The sequence below is a fragment of the Myxocyprinus asiaticus genome, chromosome 10 (genome assembly GCF_019703515.2).
Source record: "Myxocyprinus asiaticus isolate MX2 ecotype Aquarium Trade chromosome 10, UBuf_Myxa_2, whole genome shotgun sequence".
In the NCBI taxonomy this organism is placed as follows: domain Eukaryota; kingdom Metazoa; phylum Chordata; class Actinopteri; order Cypriniformes; family Catostomidae; genus Myxocyprinus; species Myxocyprinus asiaticus.
In genome coordinates this window covers 21,958,483-21,981,699 of record NC_059353.1, presented here as the reverse complement: position 1 = coordinate 21,981,699, position 23,217 = coordinate 21,958,483, and the positions used below count along the sequence as shown (strand labels likewise).

Sequence of the window (23,217 nt, the reverse complement as noted above, 5' to 3'; positions counted from 1 at the left end):
TTGAAGCTCAGCTCATTGGATTGAAGTTGTTATATTGAGCTGCTTTATTGGGCGTTCCTCCTTAGTACCAGTACAAGAAGAAGTTTGAGGAGAGTAGGGGTCACTACCATATGATACCCGACACGCCTGAGCAGCTTCACCACAAAGAGGCCTCAGAGCTTCAGAGTCACGTAAGTCACATACAGTTCTGGAGTTTTCCACAGCCGATCCAGCTGACATCATCTGTTTTCCTGTGCACATGCTCGACCTGTTTATTTCATTTCATTCTTTCATCAGCCTTTCTATCTTGTGCAACTAAAATACTGTAGAGGTATTCACCATTTGAAATGGTATTTGTCTGGGTTAGTTTGTCCCATAAAATAACTTTACATGAACTTTTTGTGTGTATAATATTTAAGAACTTCTTTACAACAAAGTTGTAAAAGCTCTTTGCATGTCACTTCATCATTTAAGCCTGTAACATTGTATCTATTATATTTTTAGTGCATTTTCCTAACCATTGAGACTATAGTTAACTCTTTTCCAGGAGTCTTAGTGCTTAGCAACATTATATGTCAGATTATTCCACATCCACTAAAAAGTACAGCACATACTTTACTAAAAAGTACTAAATGATTGAGAACTGTATGCCAATGACACAAAGTCATTTTTCAGTAAACAATTAAAGGGATTGGTTCAGTTCCTTTTCTTAGCATCTGCTTCTCACTTTGTGTGTTCTTCACTTTTGGGATTTTGTCTGACTACAGGTGAAGTATAAGGAAAAATATGAGAGAGAAAGAGGCAAAGCCATGCTGGACTTTGAGACACCCATTTATGTGACTGCTAAGGAGGCTCAACATCTGCAAAGTCAGGTAAATACTGCTGATAAACATGAGCTGTTAAAGCTTAATGTACACTGCCTGGCAAAAAAGAATTAAAAAAAATAACACACTCTAATATTTCGTTGGACCACCTTTAGCTTTGTTACGGCGTGTATTTGTCATGGCATTGTTTCGACAACCTTATGCAACGTCACAACCTTTATTTCCATTCAGAGTTGCATTAATTTTTGGCCGTAATCTTGTATTGATGACGGGAGAGTCGAACCACTCCGTTAAGTCTTCTCCACCACATTGCAAAGACTTACAATGGGGTTAAGGTCTGGTATCTGTGGTGGCCAATTCATGTGTGAAAATTATTCCTCATGCTCCCTGAACCACTCTTTCACAATTTGAGCCTGATGAATCTTGGAATTGTCATCCTGGAATATGCCCGTGCCATTAGGGAAGAAAAAAATCGATTTATGGGATAACCTGTTCATTCAGTACATTCAGGTTTTCAGCTGACTATATTTTATTGCTGCATAACATTGCTGAGCCTAGACCTGACCAATTGAAGCAACCCCAGATCATAAAACTGCCTCCAAAGGCTTGTACAGTGGGCACTATGCATGACGGGTGCATCGCTTCATGTGCTTCCCTTCTTACCCTGATGCGCCCATCGCTTTGGAATAGGGTAAATCTGGAAACATCAGACCACATGACTTTTTCCATTGCTCCACAGTCCAATCTTTATGCTCCCTAGCAAATTGAAGTTTAGATCCAAACCTGTAAGTTCTCGTCGCACTGTGCGTGTGGAAATGCTCTTACTTTCACTATTAAACATAGCCATGAGTTCTACTGTCGATTTTTTAGGATGAGACTTCAAGTATTTTAGTGATCTCCGATCACGATCATTCAAGATTTTTTTCCGACCACATTTCTTCTGTGAAGATGATGGTTCACCACTATTCTTCCATGTTTTATTAATGCGTTGGACAGTTCTTAACCCAGTTCCAGTGATTTCAGCAATCTGCTTAGATGTTTTCTTTGCTTGATTCAGGCCAATAATTTTCCCCTTCTGAAACACAGTAACATATTTTCCACGAGCACGGGATACGTCTTCCGACATGGTTGTTTAAGAAATGAGAAGCTACACACTGCATCAGTTAGGGTTAAAAGAATTGTTGCCAGCTGAAACATATTAATCACTGCAATAATGATCCAATCATAGGCTCTTAAGTATCTGCTGATTTAAATCCAAACGGTGCCTTTTTTTTTGGCCAGGCAGTGTATGTTACCACAACAATGCAAAACAAATGGCAGTGTATATGCTCTGCTCAGGTATTCTTTGTAACCCTGTGTGAATGACTTGAACTGCTTAGAGAAATTCAAACAGTGTGTGCTTTTATGTGGATACAAATATTGTAACACCGGTACATAATCGGGAAGCCACAATTTCCATCCTGGACCCATGGATTTATGGTATGCATTTATGTTTGTCATGTATTTATGACTCTATAATTTTACTGTAAAACACATTGATGTGATGTGGGAGAAATAGTTTAAGTAAACATCAAGATAATCTAAATATTATCAACTATTGACTGAGGAATCAGTGTAACCATGGTAATATGCAAAGACTAGAGCCTTATTCTTGAAGCTTCATGTATCTCTCACTCTTCTATCTTTGCGGTGGATAGAAAGAGTATAAGAGGGACTTTGAGGAGTCAATGAAAGGAAAAAACCTCTCTGGGTTGGAGGTCACCCCTGCCATGATGCATGTCAGACACGCTACGAAAATTGCTAGTGAGGTAAAATGTGGTCTTTATACCCTTCTTCTCCCATTTTGGTAATAATACTAAGACCACAAATGTGTTATAATCTTTACATGAGTGTCTTTGAAGTTTCCGGTCACACCCAAGTAGCCTATGGTTAGTATGCATGACCCCCTCCCGCTGTAATACACTCTCAGTAATTCCCTTCCCCTTCCAATGTTTTTGTGTATGTGTGTGATGCTTTTTTATGTTTAAAGGTGTGTCAAATCTTTTATGGTAAAATCTCTTGGTTTTCTGTACCTTCTTCCAATTCTACTGTACTTAAGTTAACCCGAGCATGCATATTTATTTTTTTATTTTTTTTGTAAAATAACCTGTTAAGGTCTTGGTTTGGCTTTACAATCATATGAATGCTGCTACAGAATGAGCATAAATCTTGAGGAGTCTCAGATATTGTTTTTGTGTATATTGTTGCCTGTGATGTCTTTGATAAATATTGTATAGGTTTCTATAATTTCAAATTCACCAGTGCCTTTGCTCTGGGCAAGACATTACAACTATTTATGTACTTGTGCAAAGAGTCAAATTTATATATGACCCGCTCCATCGTCTTAAGTTACTTTGACCCAGAAACACTTAGATTTATGCACGAGTAAAAAGGAGTGTCTTACTTTCTGTTGATAAAATTATTATATTTCTACTCCAAACAGTTGCCAAGATGTAATCATTTAAATGAGACTTTTTTTTTTTTACTTCAGAACATAAAACCCAAAATGTGTTTCTGGGTCAAAGTGACTTAAAATAATGGAGCAGGTCACATATCCTTTATTGTTTTAAATACAATGTGCAACTTGATTATCTTTGATTTGACTATCTTAAATTTGACTTGACTTCAATAAACCCAGAGCAAATGCTTGGATGTCGGTGACAGCAGTACTGCACCCAGTATTGTGTCTGTGCCTGTGCCTTGCTCTGTGTCTGCAGTTTTTCTGTTCTTCTCCGCCCTGTAGAAAGAGTACAGGAAGGATCTAGAGGAAGGGGTGAAGGGTAAAGGGCTTACAGTGCTGGAGGAAACTCCTGAGTTACTGAGAGCAAAGAATGCTACTCAGATCCTGAGTGAGGTAGGACTGCAAAAGCTGAAGCTGAATTATCTTACGTGTAGTCCTCTCCCACATCTCCACTTCCTCCTCAAAAAACTAATCCAGCAGCAATTGGTCCATTTGCCTCTTGCTTATGACATCACTAATTGCCCTAATGGATATTACCCCTGATGTGCCATTTAATCAGGTTTGGTAAAGCAAGTCTGCTCATCCTGCTGAGAGTCCCACTAAATGTCATTTCGTCTTTGCTGTTCTAAATGCACTCACTTCTTTTTTTAATTCTCTTGTTTTTCTCCACATCTCTGATGTTAATGTCCTCTAATGTATTTTTCATTAAGGTGAAGTGTGTAATTCTGTGCCTCTAGTGGCACCAAAAGGAATTGCAAAAATAATCATTGACTTCAAACATGTTTCCCAAACACTGATACCAGCCTTTTTGTTCTGACCCCATCTTCCATTGTCTGATGAAACAGTTGGTATCGCAAGAAGTTGGACCGCTTAAACAGAGCAATGTTTTGAAAGCGCTAAAGAACCACAGTGTTTGTACTCTTTACAAAGTCAACCACCAGTGCTGGGTAGTAACGGATTACATGAGATGTGGATTACGTAATCAAATTACCAAAATCAAGTCCTTGTAATTAAATTACATTTTAAAATACTCATAATCATGACTCCAGCCAGGTCTCCTGAGCATCCAAATTGGCCCAGTTGCTAGGAAGGGTAGAGTCACATGGGGTAACCTCCTCGTAGTTGCTATAATGTGGTTTGCTCTCCGTGGGGCGTGTGGTGAGTTGTGCGTGGATGATAGATGGAGAATAATTTGAAGCCTCCACACACGCTATGTCTCTGCGGTAACACGCTCAACAAGCCATGTGATAAGATTTGCGGATTGATGTCTCAGACGTGGAGGCAACTGACATTCGTCCTCCGCCACCCGGATTGAGGCGAGTCACTAAGCCACCACAAGGACTTAGAGCGCATTGGGAATTGGGCACTCCAAATTGGGGAGAAAAAGGGGGAGAAAAAAAATACTCAATCAAACTACAGTTACTTTTTGTGGATTACATGATTAAATATTAATCCGGCAACTGCTGTAAATTGTTCATAATTTATTGATTCCTATAATTATTTTTAATTTTTGATTCTAAACCAATATCTGTTGAATTGCATACACAAACCTGATAAGAGCCATCAGCCAAGTGGCTATAATTTTACTGAAGATGGAGCATTAATCTACACATAAATGCCAAACCGATTGAATTAGTGCAGTAAAGTTAGTTTTAGTTTCACAAATTGCTTTTGTACTCTGCTTTAAAAATGTACATTGATTGACTGATTGGTTACACAACATGGATTTATTTCACACAGGAACAGGCAAATAGCGAGTAAACAACACACAAACACAAATCATATAAATTGTCATATTTTCATCCATTAAAGGTGCAATATGTAAAAATGTTCATGTAATATTCACCTTTTTTTTGTCAATGTGTGAACGGCTTGTAACGCAACTTCCTAGGTTGCCTATTAAAGCCTGTAGACTGATTTTCATGTGAAGGGAGCGGGTCGCTTTTGCCGGGAAAATCCAAAGGATGTGACGTTTATGCATGCTCCCGAGAGCCTTGCCTCAGACAGTAATAGCTTCTCTTCCGCTATTCAACAGCGTCAACAAACTGCAACACTAGGTAATGTTATCTTAGAGATGGAATCCAGCAAACGTCCTGCTCCCAGCACAACACCGACTCCTACGCAAACTGCGAGTAAGCCAAAAAAAAAAAACATTTACTGAATCCCATCTGGCTAAGCAGGAATGTGATTGTGGTCGAGCGAAAACTAGAGTGAACATCGACAGGGCATTTGATTCATGGAGGGACCTTCATTCGGTTTTGGGGATCAAAACCGACCCTGAATTGGCATTTTTCTTATTGGACAGGTAAGCTTACATAACTGCATGTGAAATATAGTGCCATAAGGATTGATCTGTGTAATTTTAGCTAACTTGATCTTGCCTGCTAACGCTGACGAATTGCAAGCTACCTTGCTTCGTAACTTTCAAATAATTTCAACGATCTTCTCTTTATACTAAAAGTCAGTTATGCTGATTCAGAGTAACTGACATAATGTTCATCTGTAATTATTCAGCAAGGTAAACTACGATAACACATTAAATGAATGCTAGACAATGTTCAAGATAATGCAGAAAGCTCCATTCATTAGTGTAATGTAACTTGGTTATACAGAAAATATATACATTCTATTATTATAAAACAATAGCACATTGATATATCAAAATGACAGTTGTGATGGAATCACATCAATACTGAATTGTGTCAACATATTTATAATGCACAGTCTATTTTATAAACAACTACTGTCCTCATCCACCAAATTTAGCTAACAGCTATTGATAAATCTGGCTAGCTAGCTAACGCCGACATAGGCTATCGTATAAATGCAGTCAATGTATCATGCAAAGAAAAGTGATTACTTCAAACTACAGTCTCCCATAGTCAGACCTATATCCACACTTTGTTTTAGCCCTGTTCCAGCACTGGAGAGTCAAATATAATATACAGTCTCAAAGTTTGTAGTAAAACAATCATAACTGTGTAATTTTAATTATGCTACTTCATCTATGATCATGATGCCGGTGAATCACGTTCAGTCTCGCTTCCCTATGGAGTCATGCTCGCTTGCGTCCCTATACAGTGTGTGCGCGATCACAAGCAACAGGCTACAGTTCACTTAATGGCCACAGGTGTCATTAATAACAAGGGTTTCTGAATCTTACACACTGCACCTTTAAGGTTTTTTTTAATGCATTTAAGCAACATTATGTCAAAATGGTACCATTTTATCCTAATCAAATGCATGTGACATCAAATAAACAAGAATTAGGTCAGAAGTAATCCAAAAGTCATCTACAATCATTCAGATTAGATTGCCTAAAAAATATAATCCAAGAGATTAAATTACTGACTACAATTTTAGTCATGTAATTTGTAATCAGTACCATATTATAATTCAGAAGTAATCTACCCAGCACTGTCAACCAAAACCTACTACAAATGGCTTCTTATAGTTGTCTTTGCATGTGAAACTGGGATAGATAAAGGTATTTTACCTCAAATAAAAATAAAAATTAAATGTCTAAACAAAAATGTACACACTTCACCTTTAAACTTCGCTAATTTCCTTTTCAATATCCATGTGTAATTATTGTATTTGTAGCCCTCAAGAATTTTCCTTATATGTCAAATGTAAAAAAAATAATTACTGATAAACATATGGACATGATCGCAAGAGTATGGTAATATTTGCCTAATTTCTGCAGAGAGAATACAAGAAATCAATGGAGCAAGAGATCAAGGGAAAAGGAATGCTGGCTTTGGCTACTGACACCCCAGACTTCTTGAGGGCAAAGAATGCCACAGATATCCTCAGTCAGGTATACAGATTATCTCCAACCCATCAGATCCACATTTCAGATGGAAATATAATATATCAGCACTGACATTTTAACAATTATGTTAATGTTTTAAAGTGAATGTGTTTTGCAGACCAAGTACAAACAGGATGCTGAGCACGACAGAGCCACATACACCACAGTCCTTGACACCCCAGACATTCTCCACGCTCAGCAGATCAGGAATATTGTGAGCCAGGTATGAGGGTTTCTAGTTTGATAAGTGGCAAATTATTATGCTGTCACCATATGTCTACAAGCTATTATCCAAATCATTTTATTTGAGCTTTTCAAAAGATTATTTTGATTATTCAAGTGTGATCTCTCATGAACACCTGAAATGTTTTGCTCACAAACTCCAATATTATGGACTTTGTGTTTTATCTGATAGAAAAAGTACAAGGAGGAGGCTGAGAAGACTATGTCACACTATGTGCCTGTTTTTGACACTCCTGAGATGCAGAGAGTGCGTGAGAACCAGAAGAACTTCAGCACCGTAAGTATCTATGTCTGTTCAGTCCATATTACAGTGCTTTATGTTCCTGTTAGCTTTAATGTGGTCTTTTTATGCTTTGTCATCCTTGGTCCCTGTCTTTCATGTATTATGTACAGTATTTGTCTTGGGAGAAAAAAAGATTAAGAGTGGGAAGGTTACATGTAAAGAGATTACACTTTTCTCATGCTTTTGTAATATGGCTTACAATAGTTGGTTGTCAGTTTTAATTTTACACTTCCATTTTCTTCAATGATTTTTGGTTGCACAGTTTTCTCTTGCTCGTTTTTATATCATTTTTAACTGCCCTTGTGCTCTTTTCTTTTTAGCTTCAGTACCAGATTGACCTTAAAAACAGTAAGGGCAAAGTTTCAGCAGTAAAGGACACCCCTGAAATGCTTCGTGTTAAAGAAAATACAAAGAATTTCAGCTCGGTACCTACTGCTTACTGAGTATATTTTTCCTAAATTCTAACCACAATTATTTTTTTGTTGTCCTTTTTCTATTCTCATTTCTAGCCTTACCCCACCTTTTTCTTCCTTTTTTTTTCTACTCTGCAACCACAAGTTAACAATTCTTGACATGCTGCTCTTTTTATATAGTGTAAATACAGATGGCCTAAACAGACCTTAGATGTTATCATTAACTTCAAACTAGCAATGCCTAATGGTTATCAACTTGATGTTGTTGACCTTGTCCTTTCTAAACAGCACTAACCAATTTACAAGATTATTATATTTACATATTGAACATTTCACTAGTTTGCATCTGTCTTTATAGATGTGTTTGAAATGTTGTTTGTTTATCCATTATTTCTCAAATGTTTAGTCTGTTCCATGTTGTGAGTGTACATTCAGAAGACTCTCCAGACAAAACAAATGAAAACTACATTCCACTCAACAGACAAAACAAAACATGTTAATGCCTCCTTATGCTTGTACAACCCTAAAGATCCAATACAAGGAGGAGCTGGGGCAAGGAACATCCATATCAGAAACCCCTGAGATGAAGAGAGTTAAACGCAATCAGGAGGCTATTAGCACGGTACACTGCGGTGTGACTCTACCATTCTCGCTGCTTCTCTTTGGAGCACCCCAAAAAACCCAGATAATGCTTCCTTTAATAAAAATTGTTTCAGCATCCTAATAACTTTAATGTTGAAAAGACATTCATTTTAATATAGACCATCTAATATCAAGAATTTGAATGTTTCTTGTCTTTTTAATGAGAGATAAATAGCCACCGACTCCCATCATTTAGTATAATAGAAAATAACCTCCATTATATGGTTCATAAATGTATCCATCTGCATATCAACACAGGTCCCAGTAATAGACTTGTGTTGTGGCACTGTTAAAACCACTCATTTGTTTTCCTCTTTTACTATACTTCCCATTTCTGTATTTATGTTAAGCTCAGGTCTCTGTTGCTCAATGCTGTTTTAACCTTGTCAAATATTTCATGCTCTTAATTGAACTGCAATATGTATTAGATTAAATACAGGGATTCACTAGGTCAAGGCATATCTATACCCGACCTTCCTGAAGTGAAGCGTGTGTGGCAGACTCAGAAGAACATCAGCTCGGTAGTGTTTTTTCTGACTCTATGAGGAAGATTGTTTGCTTTAACCAAATCATTCTTCATCATTCTTCAAAGTCTCATTTCACATCTCCCTTGAAGATAAGATAAACATCCCTAGATAAACCAAATGTCTTCTTGAACAGTTTTATGTATTTTTTCTTTATAAATCCCTCACAGATAACCACATTACCTCTTCCATCTTTTTCTTGGTATAGATCCATGTTATTTTTCTAATTACATTACAACATTTCTTTTGTTTTCATGTGTTTTGTATGTTTTTTTTTTTTTTTTTTTTTTTTTGTTAACACTAAGATGTTTTTTTTTTTTTACATATTGATATATGATTTAAAGGAATATTCCGGGTTCAATACAAGTTAAGCTCAATCGACAGAATTTGTGGCATAATATTGATTACCACAAAAATTCATTTTGACTTGCCCCTCATTTTCTTTAAAAAAAAAAAAAAAAGCACAAATCTGGGTTCCAATGAGGCTTTTAAAATGGAAGTGAATGGGGCCAATCCATAAATGTTAAAATACTCACTGTTTCAAAAGTATAGCCACAAGTCATGAACAATATGTGTGTTAACATGATTTTAGTGTAATACAATCGCTTACTAAACTTTTCTGTGTAAAGTTATATCCAATTTTACCAAATAGCCATGATTATGTAATATCAACAAATCCTAAAACAACTGTAAAAATGATGATTTAAACAACTTTACATCTCAAATAATACATGAGTTTTAACAAACGAATTAATGTAAGTGCTTTTATAACATTATAAGCTTCACATTTCTGCATTTAAACCCTCCAAAAATTGGCCCCATTCATTTCCATTGTAAATGCCTCTCTGGAACTTAGATTTTTGCTTTTTTAAGAAAAGGAGGGACGAGTCAAAATATTTTTTTTGTTGTAATCAACATTATGCTGTTGATTGACCTTAAATTGTATAGAACCTGGAATATTCCTTTAAGTATTCAAGTTTATTTTTTCTTTTTCTTTTTGGTAACTTTTTTTGCACCATTGCCTCTACATGTTCAAAGATCCAATACAAGGAAGATTTGGGAGGAGGAACAGCCATATCAGAAACCCCTGAGATGGAGAGAGTTAAACGCAATCAGCAAATTATTAGCACGGTACACTGCGGTGTGACCCTTTATCCTGAACCATGAAACATTCCCTGCTCCTCGTCCTGCCATCATTAAAGAAAATCTGTTTAATACTAGTTGTCGTCCTGCATCAAATCCATAACTTATAACAGTATTGGGAACTCTCATGTAGCTCATGTGACAAAATGCTCTATCCTCGATTTCTCAACAATACTTTTTAGGATTCTTTCATGTACTGTAAATAATCAGGGACCAAACCATAATTAGTTATTAAATGTTTATTGTTTAAAGGGATAGTCCATCTAAAATAGAATTTAAAACACAAAAGATGTTGGGCAAAATTTTTGCTTCAGTCAGCATTCACTATCATTGTATGAAACATTTTAAAAGAATTTTAATTTCTGAATGAACTATCCCTTTAACTTTTTACAAAACTATGCAGTTAATATTTATTATCAATTTGTCAATGTCAGATCTTGACCAACACAATATTGTTTTGTGTCATCTTGAGCATGCTTGGTCTATGGCTGTTTGGGTTCATGTTTGTGCTATCTGTGTTTGTTCTGTCTCTACACTGAAATTCATGTTTGAGTAGATAAAATACAAGGATTCGCTTGGTCAAGGCACAGCCATACAGGACCTCCCAGAAGTTAAGCGCGTCAGAGAGAATCAGAAGCACATCAGCTCGGTAGTGGAAGCTCTACAGTGTTTACTTGAGAATGGCTCTATTCCCCATTAACTCTGCTCTTCCGTCATCCTTTTCTTTTCATTTCTGCTCTTCCAAACCCATAACTGATGCAAAAACAAATTAAACATATTAAGCTTATTTCTTAAACCTCATTTCATCTAATGTAATTCACCATATCATATTCTACTCCTAGTTAGGTCCCCTCTCTGCTGTGAGTTTAAACGTACAGGATTATTCAAAACGATTCCTAATCCAACATGAGTAACATCTTTTTTTCCTTTCTGAAAAGACATAAACAACACCAAATGAGCTCTTGTATCCCATTTTTGTTGGTCAGGTTCCTCTTTTTTTAACCCTTGGGGTATAAACTCTACTCATGGTGTGTTGTGTGTGACATTTGTTGTGACTATGCTGTCTAAACACTATTGAGTGGAGTGGATGTCAAGTGCTTTGTATCTGACTGTTTTTGGGGGGCGCTGTTCTTTTCCACTGTAGGTTTTGTATAAGGACTCATCTGCTAAAGGAACGCCTGTGATATTCACTCCAGAGATGGAGCGGGTCAAACGGAACCAAGTACAAATTAGCTCGGTACTGAAAACCTCAGGACATGTGTCCACAAGTGTGTGTGCCTCGTGAAAACATAACTCTCTAACATTCTCATGTCACTTAGGTAGCTAATAATATTAACTGTGTTCTCCCATTTGCTGAACTGAACACATTTCATATGGCTGTAACTGATCATTATCGCTGATGTTCCACTTTATATACATTCATATTGGGACAAACACACTTACATTTCATCACATCCTCTGAAGATCCTTCTAATTCATCTGTCTTAAATCACAATAACTCCCAACCTTGTGCTGATTTATGTAGTATTCATGTACTCTGTTTTTCTAATGTGCTGACTTCCTGCTGTGGGTTCCACAGGGACGTGAGATATGATCATTATATATATGGTTTCTAATATATGATTGTGATATTCTGTCTTTTGTCTAGGTCCTGTATTCTGACAGCTTCCGTAAGCAGGTGCAGGGTAAGGCCGCCTTTGTGCTAGACACCCCTGAGATGAGGCGTGTTAAAGAATCCCAGCGTAATATCTCTGGAGTAAGCTTACATTTGCTTTTATATTTATTAATGTGTTGGGATTTTTATACTGTATGGGGGTCAACCCTGTTACATTCAAAATGCTTCTGGGTTGAATATCAGCCTTAACAGGCTAATTGCACCACACATTATTATCTGCAGTCAATATTCTTATTGCAATTTTAGTTTTTTTCTGTGAAAAAAAGAAAAGAAAAAAGCAATATGATTTTTTCCCCATTACATAGTTGAACGTTTGGGCTTCAGTGTCAGAAGAAAATGTGCAAATGTTTTACTTTTAGAGGTACAACAGCTTTACACTGGGGCAGTATTCTCAAAGGTACACCCAATCTGCCCTGCCCTTCCCTCTTTAACATGTACCCTTTAGTGACAGATAAGGTACAAATACAGACCAACTGACATGTAAAGGGTACAGTGTGTGTACCTTTGAATGTACTGACCCAATGACAGTCTGTTGTATCCCTAGGGGATGCACATTTTTGACAGTGTTGATGAGATAAGTATAAAGACTGTAAGAGTCTTACCTGCTTGAACCGGTTGATCAATTAAATTATGATGCCACTACCTTAAAATTATGTCAGAAAAATCAAACCATTATTATTCTGAGGAATGTCACAGCATAACAGGTTTGAACAGAAAGTGAGGGACAAAGACAAATCCTGCGTTTTCTCTGAAAATGCATAAAACATAAAAAATAAAAAAAATAAAATTTAATCAAATTGAAAATAATATATATTTTAAATGTTCTTTTGCATTACACCCTCAACAAAGGCTACTGTATCAAATAATGTGAAACGGTTAAAGGAATATTTCACCCAAAATAATCATTCACTCGCCCTCATGCAGTTCCAAACTTGTATGATGTTTTCTTCTGCGGAACACGAAGATATTTTGACCAGTGTATAATGCGTTTTTGTCTATACAATGTAAGTCATTGGGGTCCAAAACTTTCAAACTCCAAAAATCATATAAAGGTAGCATAAAAGTAATCCATCCAATTCCAGTGGTATATTCCACGTCTTCTTAAGCAATATGATCACTTTTGGTGAGAAGCAGACCAAAATATAAGTTCTTATTCACTATTAATCTTGACATTCGGCCCAACTTGACCAGACTTTTATGACTATTACTTTTTACTGACAATTACATTTATGATGCCTTTATGTGCTTTTTGGAGCTTGAAAGTTTTGGACCAAAGTGACTTGTAAGGACAAAAATACCTCTGTAACGGGTTCATGATGGGCAAGGAGGAGGCGGGAACCGGCAGAACAATCAACATAACTTAAATTATATAAAAGAACTGAAACATAACATAAAACACATAGACGTACACACACACACAGCAGTCGTGTGTGTCTCTCTCTCGAACTAGCGTCTCCGGCTACCTTTTATCTCTCTCTCCCGCTGATTAGTTGACTCAGGGCCAGCACCCTCACGGCCTGGCCACCCCCTCCTCCTCGTCACACTCTCCCCCGCCTGATTCAGGGCAGGCGCCATCCAGATTGTCCATCCCCCCCATCTCTGAAAGAGAAACGCTGCCCTTCCGGCTGTTCCGCCAGCTGATGGTCCACCCCGCCTCCTGGGAACCTGGGGAGAGATGAGGGGAGAGGGAAAGGCGAGCGGGAGAGACACAGAGAGGGAAAGAGGAGAGAGAGAGAAAAACTTGCTCACCTGTCCCCGGACAGGCCGTCGCCTGGTCCTCAGCCACACCTCCGCCCTCTGGTGGACGACAGCCGCTCCTCCCCTGGCGGAGCGAGTCCTCTGACCCCTGTCGGACAGAACAGCTCCTCCCCTTCCTAGCAGATGGCAGCAGTTCCTCCGGCTCCCGGCAGCCAGCTGCGGTGAATCTGCCCTCTGGCGTACGACAGCCGCTCCTCCCCTGGTGGATGGCAGTGAGTCCTCCGACCCCTGGCAGACGGAATGGCTCCTCCCCCTCCTAGCAGATGGCAGCAGTTCCTCTGACTCCCAGTGGCTGGCTGCGACTCCTCCCTCCCCTGGCGGATGGCCACGGCTCCTCCCCTGGCAGACGGCAGCGGCCACGACACGACAATGCATCCCTCCTCCTCCTGGGTTTTAAAGATGGGCAAGGAGGAGGCAGGAACCAGTAGAACAGTCAACATAACTTTAATGACATAAAACACATAGATGCAGACACACACACACACACACACACACACACACACAGTGGCCACGTGTCTCTCTCTCGAACTGGCATCTCTGGATCCCCTTTATCTCTCTCTCCCACTGATTAGTTGACTCAGCTCTGGCCGTGCACCCTCACGGCCCGGCCACGCCCTCCTCCTCGTCACAACCTCATACATTCTTCAAAATATCTTCGCTTGGGTTCCACAGAAGAAAGAAAATAATTTGAGTTTGGAATGGCATGAGGGTGAGTAAATGATGAGAGAATTATAATTTTTGGGGGAACTATCCCTTTAACCGTATTCTGTTCATTATGTAAGTAGTTTGTCAAGGGGTCAGACAAATGGCATTTTTCCCCAAGAATGACCCAGGAGCCACACAAGAATATGCATAAAACTAAAATAAAAGCAAAAATAAATCATAATCAGTGTGGTTTTAATTGATAGTTTTAGTTCAGTGACAGCGTCGTTGAGGTCACATGCTGTTTTAGTTTAAACTGATTGTTGCTCTGCCAGTCAGAAATTCTTTGTATACTCATGTTTTGTTGTGTGCTGGGCCTGCCAGGTCAGATACCACCAGGACTTTGAGAAGAGTAAAGGCAGCTTCACTCCCACCATCAGTGACCCTGTAACTGAGCGTGTAAAGAGGAACACTCAGGACTTTAGTGACATCAGCTACCGCGGTATCCAGAGACGTGTGGTGGAGATGGAGAGAAGACGTGCAGAGGAACATGATCAGGAGACCATCACAGGTCAGTTTATATATACACCTGGTCCTGTACACACCAGACTTATGATACAAGCAAACCTCTGTATCTTTGTCCAAACCCTCTGTATTTTGGGTACAGAACAGTTCACTACCCATAGTTATGGCAGGTGTAAAGGCAGGACAGGTTGGTGTTTGTTGTGTGCATCAATAAAAGACCAACAATCAGCAAAAACCTAAATGGATTTCCATTCCTGTGTTTTAAGTGAATACAAAGATATGTAGGTTTTTTTTTTTTTACACATAAATTGTACATTAATTTATAGAAACACAAAAATTAAGGCAGTTTTGATGATTTCCTGCCTAATTTTCACTAGACTGGTTTGCCTTTCCTCACAGACCTGCGTGTATGGCGTACAAACCCTGGTTCTGTCTTTGACTATGACCCTGCTGAGGACAACATCCAGTCCAGAAGTCTTCACATGATGTCAGGTAGAAAATGTATTTGCTGTCATTACATTAAAAGGTTATCTGACGCCTTCCTTTATTGTAGTCAGTCACTGAAAAAAGAGGTAATGTAATGTTGGCCTCCATTTTTACCATTGTTCATTTTTTTTTAAAGCATGATTTTCAGTCACATTTTTCATTTAAACTGCTCAAAGAGAGAATATTACAGACAGTACAGCATAATTTTCTGTAAAGCTGCTTTGAAACTGTGTTGTGAAAAGCACTATGCAAATAAAAATGACTTTACTTGACTTCAGTTCAAGCGCAACGCCGCAGCAAGGAGCATTCCCGCTCTACCAGTGCAATGAGTGGGGTGGGCGATGAGAAGTCAGAGGTGTCTGAGAACGTAGACCACCATGCATCCCTCTACAGCAATGGATTTGGAGTGTCTTTAGGTAATATTTTTTTAAGTGCTTGATGTGTCTTCTCCTTAGGTTCTATTGGATTGTAATGGAATGGATTACTTTTCAAGGACATATATTAAAGAAAAATTCCAGGTCACATAAACTTAAGATCTACAGTACAAACATCATGCCACAGACATTGTCAATTACCAGTGAAAATTGTTTTGACTCATCCCTCGGTTTGTAAAAACAAAATGTGTTTACCGAAATTACATTGGAAGCCTGAGGGGCAAGTCTACAGCACTGTGAATGTTTTTAATATGAAATGGTCATTCTTAGCCTTGTCTGAGCAAAGGTATATGCAATCTTGCAACTCATGTCATGACCGTGCAATTCCAGTACACTTGCGTGATTTGCGCAAGGACGCTAGGACGGAATATTACATATTAGCTATTTGTAAAGCACCGTCTCCATGAAGCAAACTCAACCCATAGGAAGTCTGTCAATAATGCATAACCAGAAGTTAATCTACTTCAAAGGGATTAGTTAGACAACTTTATAGATTAAATAAATATTTTTACGGAATAATTCCTATAAGTGCTTTAACAAAATACAAGCTTCACATTTCTTTTAAACCCTCCAGTATGATTACTCCATAGACTTTCATTGATTTCATTTTTTATTTGACCGCTTGAGGGGTGACATGTTGTTCCCTATCGATTCAGTTCACTCGACATTGCAGTGAAACACCTTGGGGAATTCCTTCTCTGACGACCTAGTTGAAGTTCTTGTATCATAAGCCAATCTTATGATTGGCAATGGTGTTTGAGCCCCGCCCTTTTAGGCACGCATTTGCCTTATATAAGCTGGCGCTCAATCACCACTTCTTCAGAATTTTCTTCCTTCAAGACCGACATCATCTCGTCTGAACAGCCCTCTCTTCGCCGTCGATGGACACCTCCAGCAGACATGATTTCCCTGCAGATGCATCAGGCATTCTACGCCTGACTCTCAGTGCCTGCAGCGAAAGATTCACCCGCCCCCTCTACTGTTCCGAGGAAAGTTTCTCTGCCTCGCCACCAGAATCGGGTTCTTCACCTCAGCGAGACATCTACCCGCTTCCCGCAGCATTCTGGCAGGAGCTGTATCCTTTGAAATATATATATATATATATATATACACACACACACATATACACAGTTGAAGTCAGAAGTTTACATACACTTAGGTTGAAGTCATTGAAACTCATTTTTTGTGGACCTCCACAAGTCTGGTTCATCCTTTGGAGCAATTTCCAAATGCCTGAAGGTACCACATTCATCTATACAAACAATACTACACAAGTGTAAACACCATGGGGCCATCGTACTGCTCAGGAAGGAGACGCATTCTGTCTCCTAGAGATGAACGTAGTTTGGTGCGAAAAGTGCAAATCAATCCCAGAACAACAGCAAAGGACCTTGTAAAGATGCTGAAGGAAACAGGTAGAAAGTATCTATATCCACAGTAAAACGAGTCCTATATTGACATAACCTGAAAGGCTGCTCAGCAAGGAAGAGGCCAATGCTCCAAAACTGCCATAAAAAAGCCAGACTACAGTTTGCAAGTGCACATGGGGACAAAGATCTTACTTTTTGGAGAAATTTCCTTTGGTCTGATTAAACAAAATCTTCTTGGCCATAATGACAATTGTTATGTTTGGAGGAAAAAGGGTGAGGCCTGCAAGCCGAAGAACACCATCCCAACCGTGAAGCATGGGGGTGGCAGCATCATGTTGTGGGGAGCTTTGCTGCAGGAGGGACTGGTACACTTCACAAAAAAAACAAAAAAAAGATGGCATTATGAGGAAGGAAAATTATGTGGATATATTGAAGCAACATCTCAAGACATCAGCCAGGAAGTTAAAGCTCGGTTGCAAATGGGTCTTCCAAATGGACAATGACCCCAAGCATACCTCCAAAGTTGTGGCAAAATGGCTTAAGGACAACAAAGTCAAGGTATTGGAGTGGCCATCACAAAGCCCTGACCTCAATCTGATAAAAAATTTGCGGGCAGAACTGAAAAAGCATGTGCAAGCGAGCAAGAAGTCCTACAAACTTGACTCAGTTACACCAGTTCTGTCTGGAGGAATGGGCCAAAATTCCAGCAACTTATTGTGAGAAGCTTGTGGGAGGCTACCCAAAACGTTTGACCCAAGTTAAACAATTTAAAGGCAATGCTACCAAATACTAACAAAATGTATGAATACTTCTGACCCACTGGGAATGTGATGAAAGAAATAAAAGCTGAAATAAATCATTCTATCTACTATTATTCTGACATTTCACATTCTTAAATTAAAGTAGTGATCCTAACTGACCTAAGACAGGGAATGTTTTATACGATGAAATGTCAGGAATTGTGAAAAACTGAGTTTAAATGTATTTGGCAAAGGTGTATGTAAACTTCTGACTTCTACTGTGTGTATATACACTATATGGACAAAAGTATTGAGCCACACCTCTTAATCATTGAATTCAGGTGTTTCATTCAGTTCCATTGCCACAGGTGTATAAAATCAAGCACCTAGCCTTGCAGTCTGCCTTTACAAACATTTGTGAAAGAATGGGTCATTCTAAAGAGCTCACTGAATTCGAGCATTGTACTGTAATAGGATGCCCCCATTGCAACAAGTCAGTTCGTGAAATTTCTACCCTCCTAGATATTCCACGATCAACTGTAAGTGGTATTATTGCAAAGTGGAAGCATTTAGGAAACACAGCAACTCAGCCACGAAGTGGCAGACCGTGTAAAGTTACAGAGCGGGGTCGCCGAGTGCTGAGGCTCATAGTGCGTAAAAGTCGCCAACGCTCTGCTGACTCAATAACTGCAGAGTTCCAAACCTTCTCTGGCATTAACATCAGCACAAAAACTGTGCCATGAAGCTCCTGGCGCATGGGTTTCCATGGTTGAGCAGCTGTATTCAAGCCTTACATCACCAAGCACAATGCCAAGCGTCGGATGGAGTGGTGTAAAGCATGCTGCCACTGGACTCTGGAGCAGTGGAAACATGTTCTGTGGAGTGACGAATCACGCTTCACTATCTGATGGAACGAGTCTGGGTTTGGCGAATGCCAGGAGAACGTTTCCTGCCTGACTGCATTGTGCCAACTGTAAAGTTTAGTGGAGGAGGGATAATGCTATGGGGTTGTTTTCCTGGGGTTGGCCTAGGCCCCTTAGTTCCACTGAAGGGAAATGTTAATGCCTCAGCTTACTAAGACATTTTGGAAAATTCTATTCTTCCAAATTTGTGGAAACAGTTTGGGGAAGGCCCTTTTCTGTTCCAGCATGACTGTGCCCCAGTGCACAAAGCAAGGTCCATAAAGGCATGGTTGGATGAGTTTGGTGTGGAAGAACTTGGCTGGCCCGCACAGAGCCCTGACCTCAACCCTATCAAACACCTTTGGGATGAACTAGAACGGAGATTGAGAGCCAGGCCCTCTCGTCCAACATCAGTGTCTGACCTCACAAATGCTCTTCTGGAAGAATGGGCAAAAATTCCAACAGACACACTCCAAAATCTTGAAAAAATCCTTCCCAGAAGAGTGGAAGCTGTTATAGCTGCAAAGGGGGGACCAACTCGACATTAATGCCTATGGATTTAGAATGGGATGTAATAAAACTCCTGTAGGTGTAATGTGTAGGTGTCACAATACTTTTGTCCATATAGTATATATATATACATATATATATATATATATATATATATATATATATATATATATATATATTCCGACTAAAAATAGCTTTCTCTATGACCGCACTCCTAATTGGCTCTGGCCTCAATTAAACAAGTGGGTAATACTCATGCCTGGTATTTGGGCTGGGTTTTTCAAAAGCCACCATCAACCCAGAAAGGTTATGTGCTTAAATATTTATGGATTTACACCCTTTGGGGCTCAGGTGGGCCACCTCCAAGCCTTCTCTCCCCCATGCATTTGTTTGTTATGCCCTGTGCAGGCATTACATGTATGTGGAGCACACCCACCAGTTTAGGTTGTTGGATCAGCTGTTTGTTTGTTATGGAGAACACAGCTGACATGAGAGTCTACTGGCTTTTTACTGTGATAGGGAAAGTAGAGAGGTGACAGGAAATGAGAGGGAGTGGGAATAGGATCAGGAAAGGACCTCAAGAGCGAGGACTCGAACTCGGGTCACCCGCGATGCATCAGAACCACATGAGTGCAGCCCGCTAGGCTACGGCTCTGACTGACGTGAGTGTATTAAAATAAAGGTACATCTAAAGGTAAAAATTATATATCAATATTTATGCGTTGTATCGATAACATTGGATTGTTGGTCATTGAATCAATCCAGATCGATGGATCATTACACCCCTATATATAGGCTGTTGTTGAAATTACCTCCCTTAGAAGTCACAAGCACTTCCATGTGAAGGGTATAAATTTAGATTGTGTGTATTTTTAAGGTTCATATAGATTCCCATGCTGAGATTAACTTCCATATGGTTTCCACAATGTGGGGTTATTCATTAATTCATACACTTGGAAGATATGTCTTTAATAAATCACCGTCCTGTATGCCTGTGACTTCCTATTCTTTTTCAGGTGTTTATACCTCAGGGGGTATGATGAATCAACACTATGTATACTGCATTCAATATGTATATGACTCATATACAGTACTGCTAAAAGCAGAATATATAAAATAATCATTTTAAGACAAATGTTTTTGTGAAACATATTATGCTCTTAAGACTTTTGCACAGTACTGTATATCCCCAGCATAAGATTAACTTCCCATCTGGTTGTCACCCTGTGGGGTTATTCATTATTCTATACACTTGAAATATGATTGTAATAAGTCACCACCTGGCGGCCCCGTGACCTCATATACATATTATTTTACAAGTGTTTATACCCTGGTGTATCTCTCGGGGTATGATGTCATGTAGTGCGGTGTTATGGGACTTCTTTCCCCAAAGCGTTTCACCGCAACGTCGAGTGAACTGAATCATTAGGGAACGTCTCCGGTTACACATGTAACCTCGGTTCCCTGAGATGAAGGGAACGAGACATTGCGAAACTTGGCCAAGCTACTACTTCAGAGTTTCGAAGTACGAGCGATGTGTTCTTGTCTTTCTATCAGAAAATTCTGAAGAAATTTGTGATTGAGCGCCCGCTTATATAGGGTAAATGCACGCCTAAAAGGGCGGGACTCAATCACCATTGCCAATCATAAGATTGGCATTATGATACAGGGGCTTCAACTAGGTCATCCAGAAGTAATTCCCCAAAGTTTCACCACAATGTCTCAGAACCGAGGTTACATGTGTAACCAGAGAGATTCTGGGTACATGTGCAGCGCGAATATACTGTTGTCAGCGATTTTGTGGTTCACCTTAGAAGCCGCTGGGTTCTTGTCAGTTTTTCAAGTAGGACTTTGGGTTCGGGTTTGTAATTTATGAAAAAAATATACAGGACTTCTGAACTTGTTTCGCCCATGAGTTAGGGGCTGTTCACACCGAATGCCTTTTTGCGTGTATCTGCTCTGTTTCTCCATTGTTTTCCAATGTAAACATGCGCTGGACGAACGTCCTTGACAGCTGCACCGTGTCTCGCTGTTTCTTCAGTGTCTCTTGCAGGACCGGCACACCAAGTTAAAAAAAACGTAAGGTCTCAAAAACGCAGGTCAAGACACCTGTGTTCTGTTTCATTCGTTGCGCTGTGTCTAGATTGTTTTTGAAAGATTTACCGTTTTGAACAATTTCAGGTTGCAAAGAGGTGACTGTGTTTAACAATGTTTAACATTATTCCAGATTATATTGCACCAAGCAAAGTTTCAGTGCTTGATAAACGGCAATGTTTTTTTTTTTCCTTTTCCCTCTGCTCTAGTGTGCTGAGGGGCCGCCGTGCCTTGTATGTTTACGGTTTCTGTTGCGAATGTTGTCTACTATGCTTCCAAAAAATACAGCCTTTTGCAACCTGGTGAAAAATACACTGCAGCGTCAGAATAAAAGATCCAGGAGAAAGTAAAGTAAATAAGACAGAAATATATTACTAATGTATACAACACATCCTCAAAGTAATAATAGCAGTACTGTATCATACTGTATTATATTGAAAACTGGACAACAATGAATAAATGTTGGGTTATAATAATAAACAACAACTGAATTCCAAAATGTTAGTGAGTGAAGTAGTAGGTTTTGCACATCCTGTTCATTTAAAAAAAAAAAAGTGTTTTGTAAAAATATATGTAGGTAAATATTGCTTTTTATCACTGTCTTGTCGAAAAAACTGGAAAACATGCATGAATTATCTTGACCTAGAATTTTATTTAATTAAAAATGTTGAATGTACTTGCCTACAACAGCTGATAGGATGAATTTAAAATTATGATTTAAAATCAATTTTATGTAATTTTTTCAGCAACATTTTCTAAATAGGCCCCTGGTTGGTCGGTTGCTTAGGGCCTCAGAAATTGTAACCCACCCCTGCATGAGTGATGAGTTTAATTGATGTGCTGTGGTAATGGACAGTATGCGGTTGATCAGGGTTCCCACTTTTTTTCAAGGCACAATTTTCCAGGACAGTTTTCTGCAATGCAGATATCATAGGGCCCTACATGTGGTAACCGTGGGATAGGCTGACTCTGATCATTGTGTTCATGAATCAACTGTTGATGTTATTTTACGAGCAGGCGTCCGTGACGAAACTTTCAAAATTTGTGTATTTGACACTCATCCTATGTCCTGATTGTTACCATATTTTCATACATGTAAAAAAAAAATCTTGTTAGCGATAGTCAGTTTAATTGTGCTTAAATATTTTTTCAGGACAGGTTTTCCAGGATGCGTGGGAACCCTGTTGACAGAGCTGAAACTGTATTTTACCTTTAATATTCCTTTAGTATCCAGGACCAAATAAGCTCCATAACTATGATACATGTCTCAAACTGTTCAGTGCATCAGTCTATAATGAGAAAAGCTCTTACCAGTTCTAGCCAGCTGTACCTTATTAAAAAAAAAAAAAAAAAACTATATGGTTGATCTTCTGTATATTTGTAGTGGTATTATGAAATAAAGCCAGAATTTGAATGCTTAATATCTAAAATCTGTGAACTATTCAATGTTGTCCTAGGCTACCAGCAGGCCAAGACTGTTGAGGTTCAGCAGAGGTCCTCCTCTGTGGCAACACAGCAGACCACTGTTTCTTCTGTACCCTCACATCCCTCAACCACTGGAGTAAGTATTAGAAGACTGTATAGAGATTACATTTAATTGTAATGAAATTCATGAATAGAATTCAGGTGGAACACACTATTTACAATAGTTTTACAACAGTTTCACTCTATTTAATGGTAAAGCTGGGACTTTAAATAAAGGGTGAAGGGATGACC

At 39.0% G+C, this 23,217-nt stretch overlaps 1 protein-coding gene across 6 annotated transcripts in view; it reads left to right on the top strand.

Moving 5' to 3' along the window:
* neb (nebulin) overlaps window positions 1-23,217 on the top strand; it is an 81,639-nt gene that overhangs the window by 57,500 nt on the left and 922 nt on the right. Inside the window, exons 120-137 of one of the 6 annotated variants that reach the window (XM_051708651.1) lie at window positions 66-170; window positions 747-851; window positions 2,501-2,611; window positions 3,586-3,696; window positions 7,010-7,123; window positions 7,236-7,340; window positions 7,533-7,637; window positions 7,964-8,068; window positions 8,586-8,678; window positions 9,127-9,219; window positions 10,261-10,353; window positions 10,922-11,014; window positions 11,510-11,602; window positions 12,014-12,121; window positions 14,825-15,011; window positions 15,365-15,457; window positions 15,730-15,867; window positions 22,959-23,062. In XM_051708651.1, coding sequence (XP_051564611.1) covers window positions 66-170; window positions 747-851; window positions 2,501-2,611; window positions 3,586-3,696; window positions 7,010-7,123; window positions 7,236-7,340; window positions 7,533-7,637; window positions 7,964-8,068; window positions 8,586-8,678; window positions 9,127-9,219; window positions 10,261-10,353; window positions 10,922-11,014; window positions 11,510-11,602; window positions 12,014-12,121; window positions 14,825-15,011; window positions 15,365-15,457; window positions 15,730-15,867; window positions 22,959-23,062 — 1,956 coding nt within the window. The remainder of the gene's footprint in view (window positions 1-65; window positions 171-746; window positions 852-2,500; window positions 2,612-3,585; window positions 3,697-7,009; window positions 7,124-7,235; window positions 7,341-7,532; window positions 7,638-7,963; window positions 8,069-8,585; window positions 8,679-9,126; window positions 9,220-10,260; window positions 10,354-10,921; window positions 11,015-11,509; window positions 11,603-12,013; window positions 12,122-14,824; window positions 15,012-15,364; window positions 15,458-15,729; window positions 15,868-22,958; window positions 23,063-23,217) is intronic. The other 5 variants (XM_051708652.1, XM_051708654.1, XM_051708653.1 and 2 more) reach the window with 5 other exon arrangements.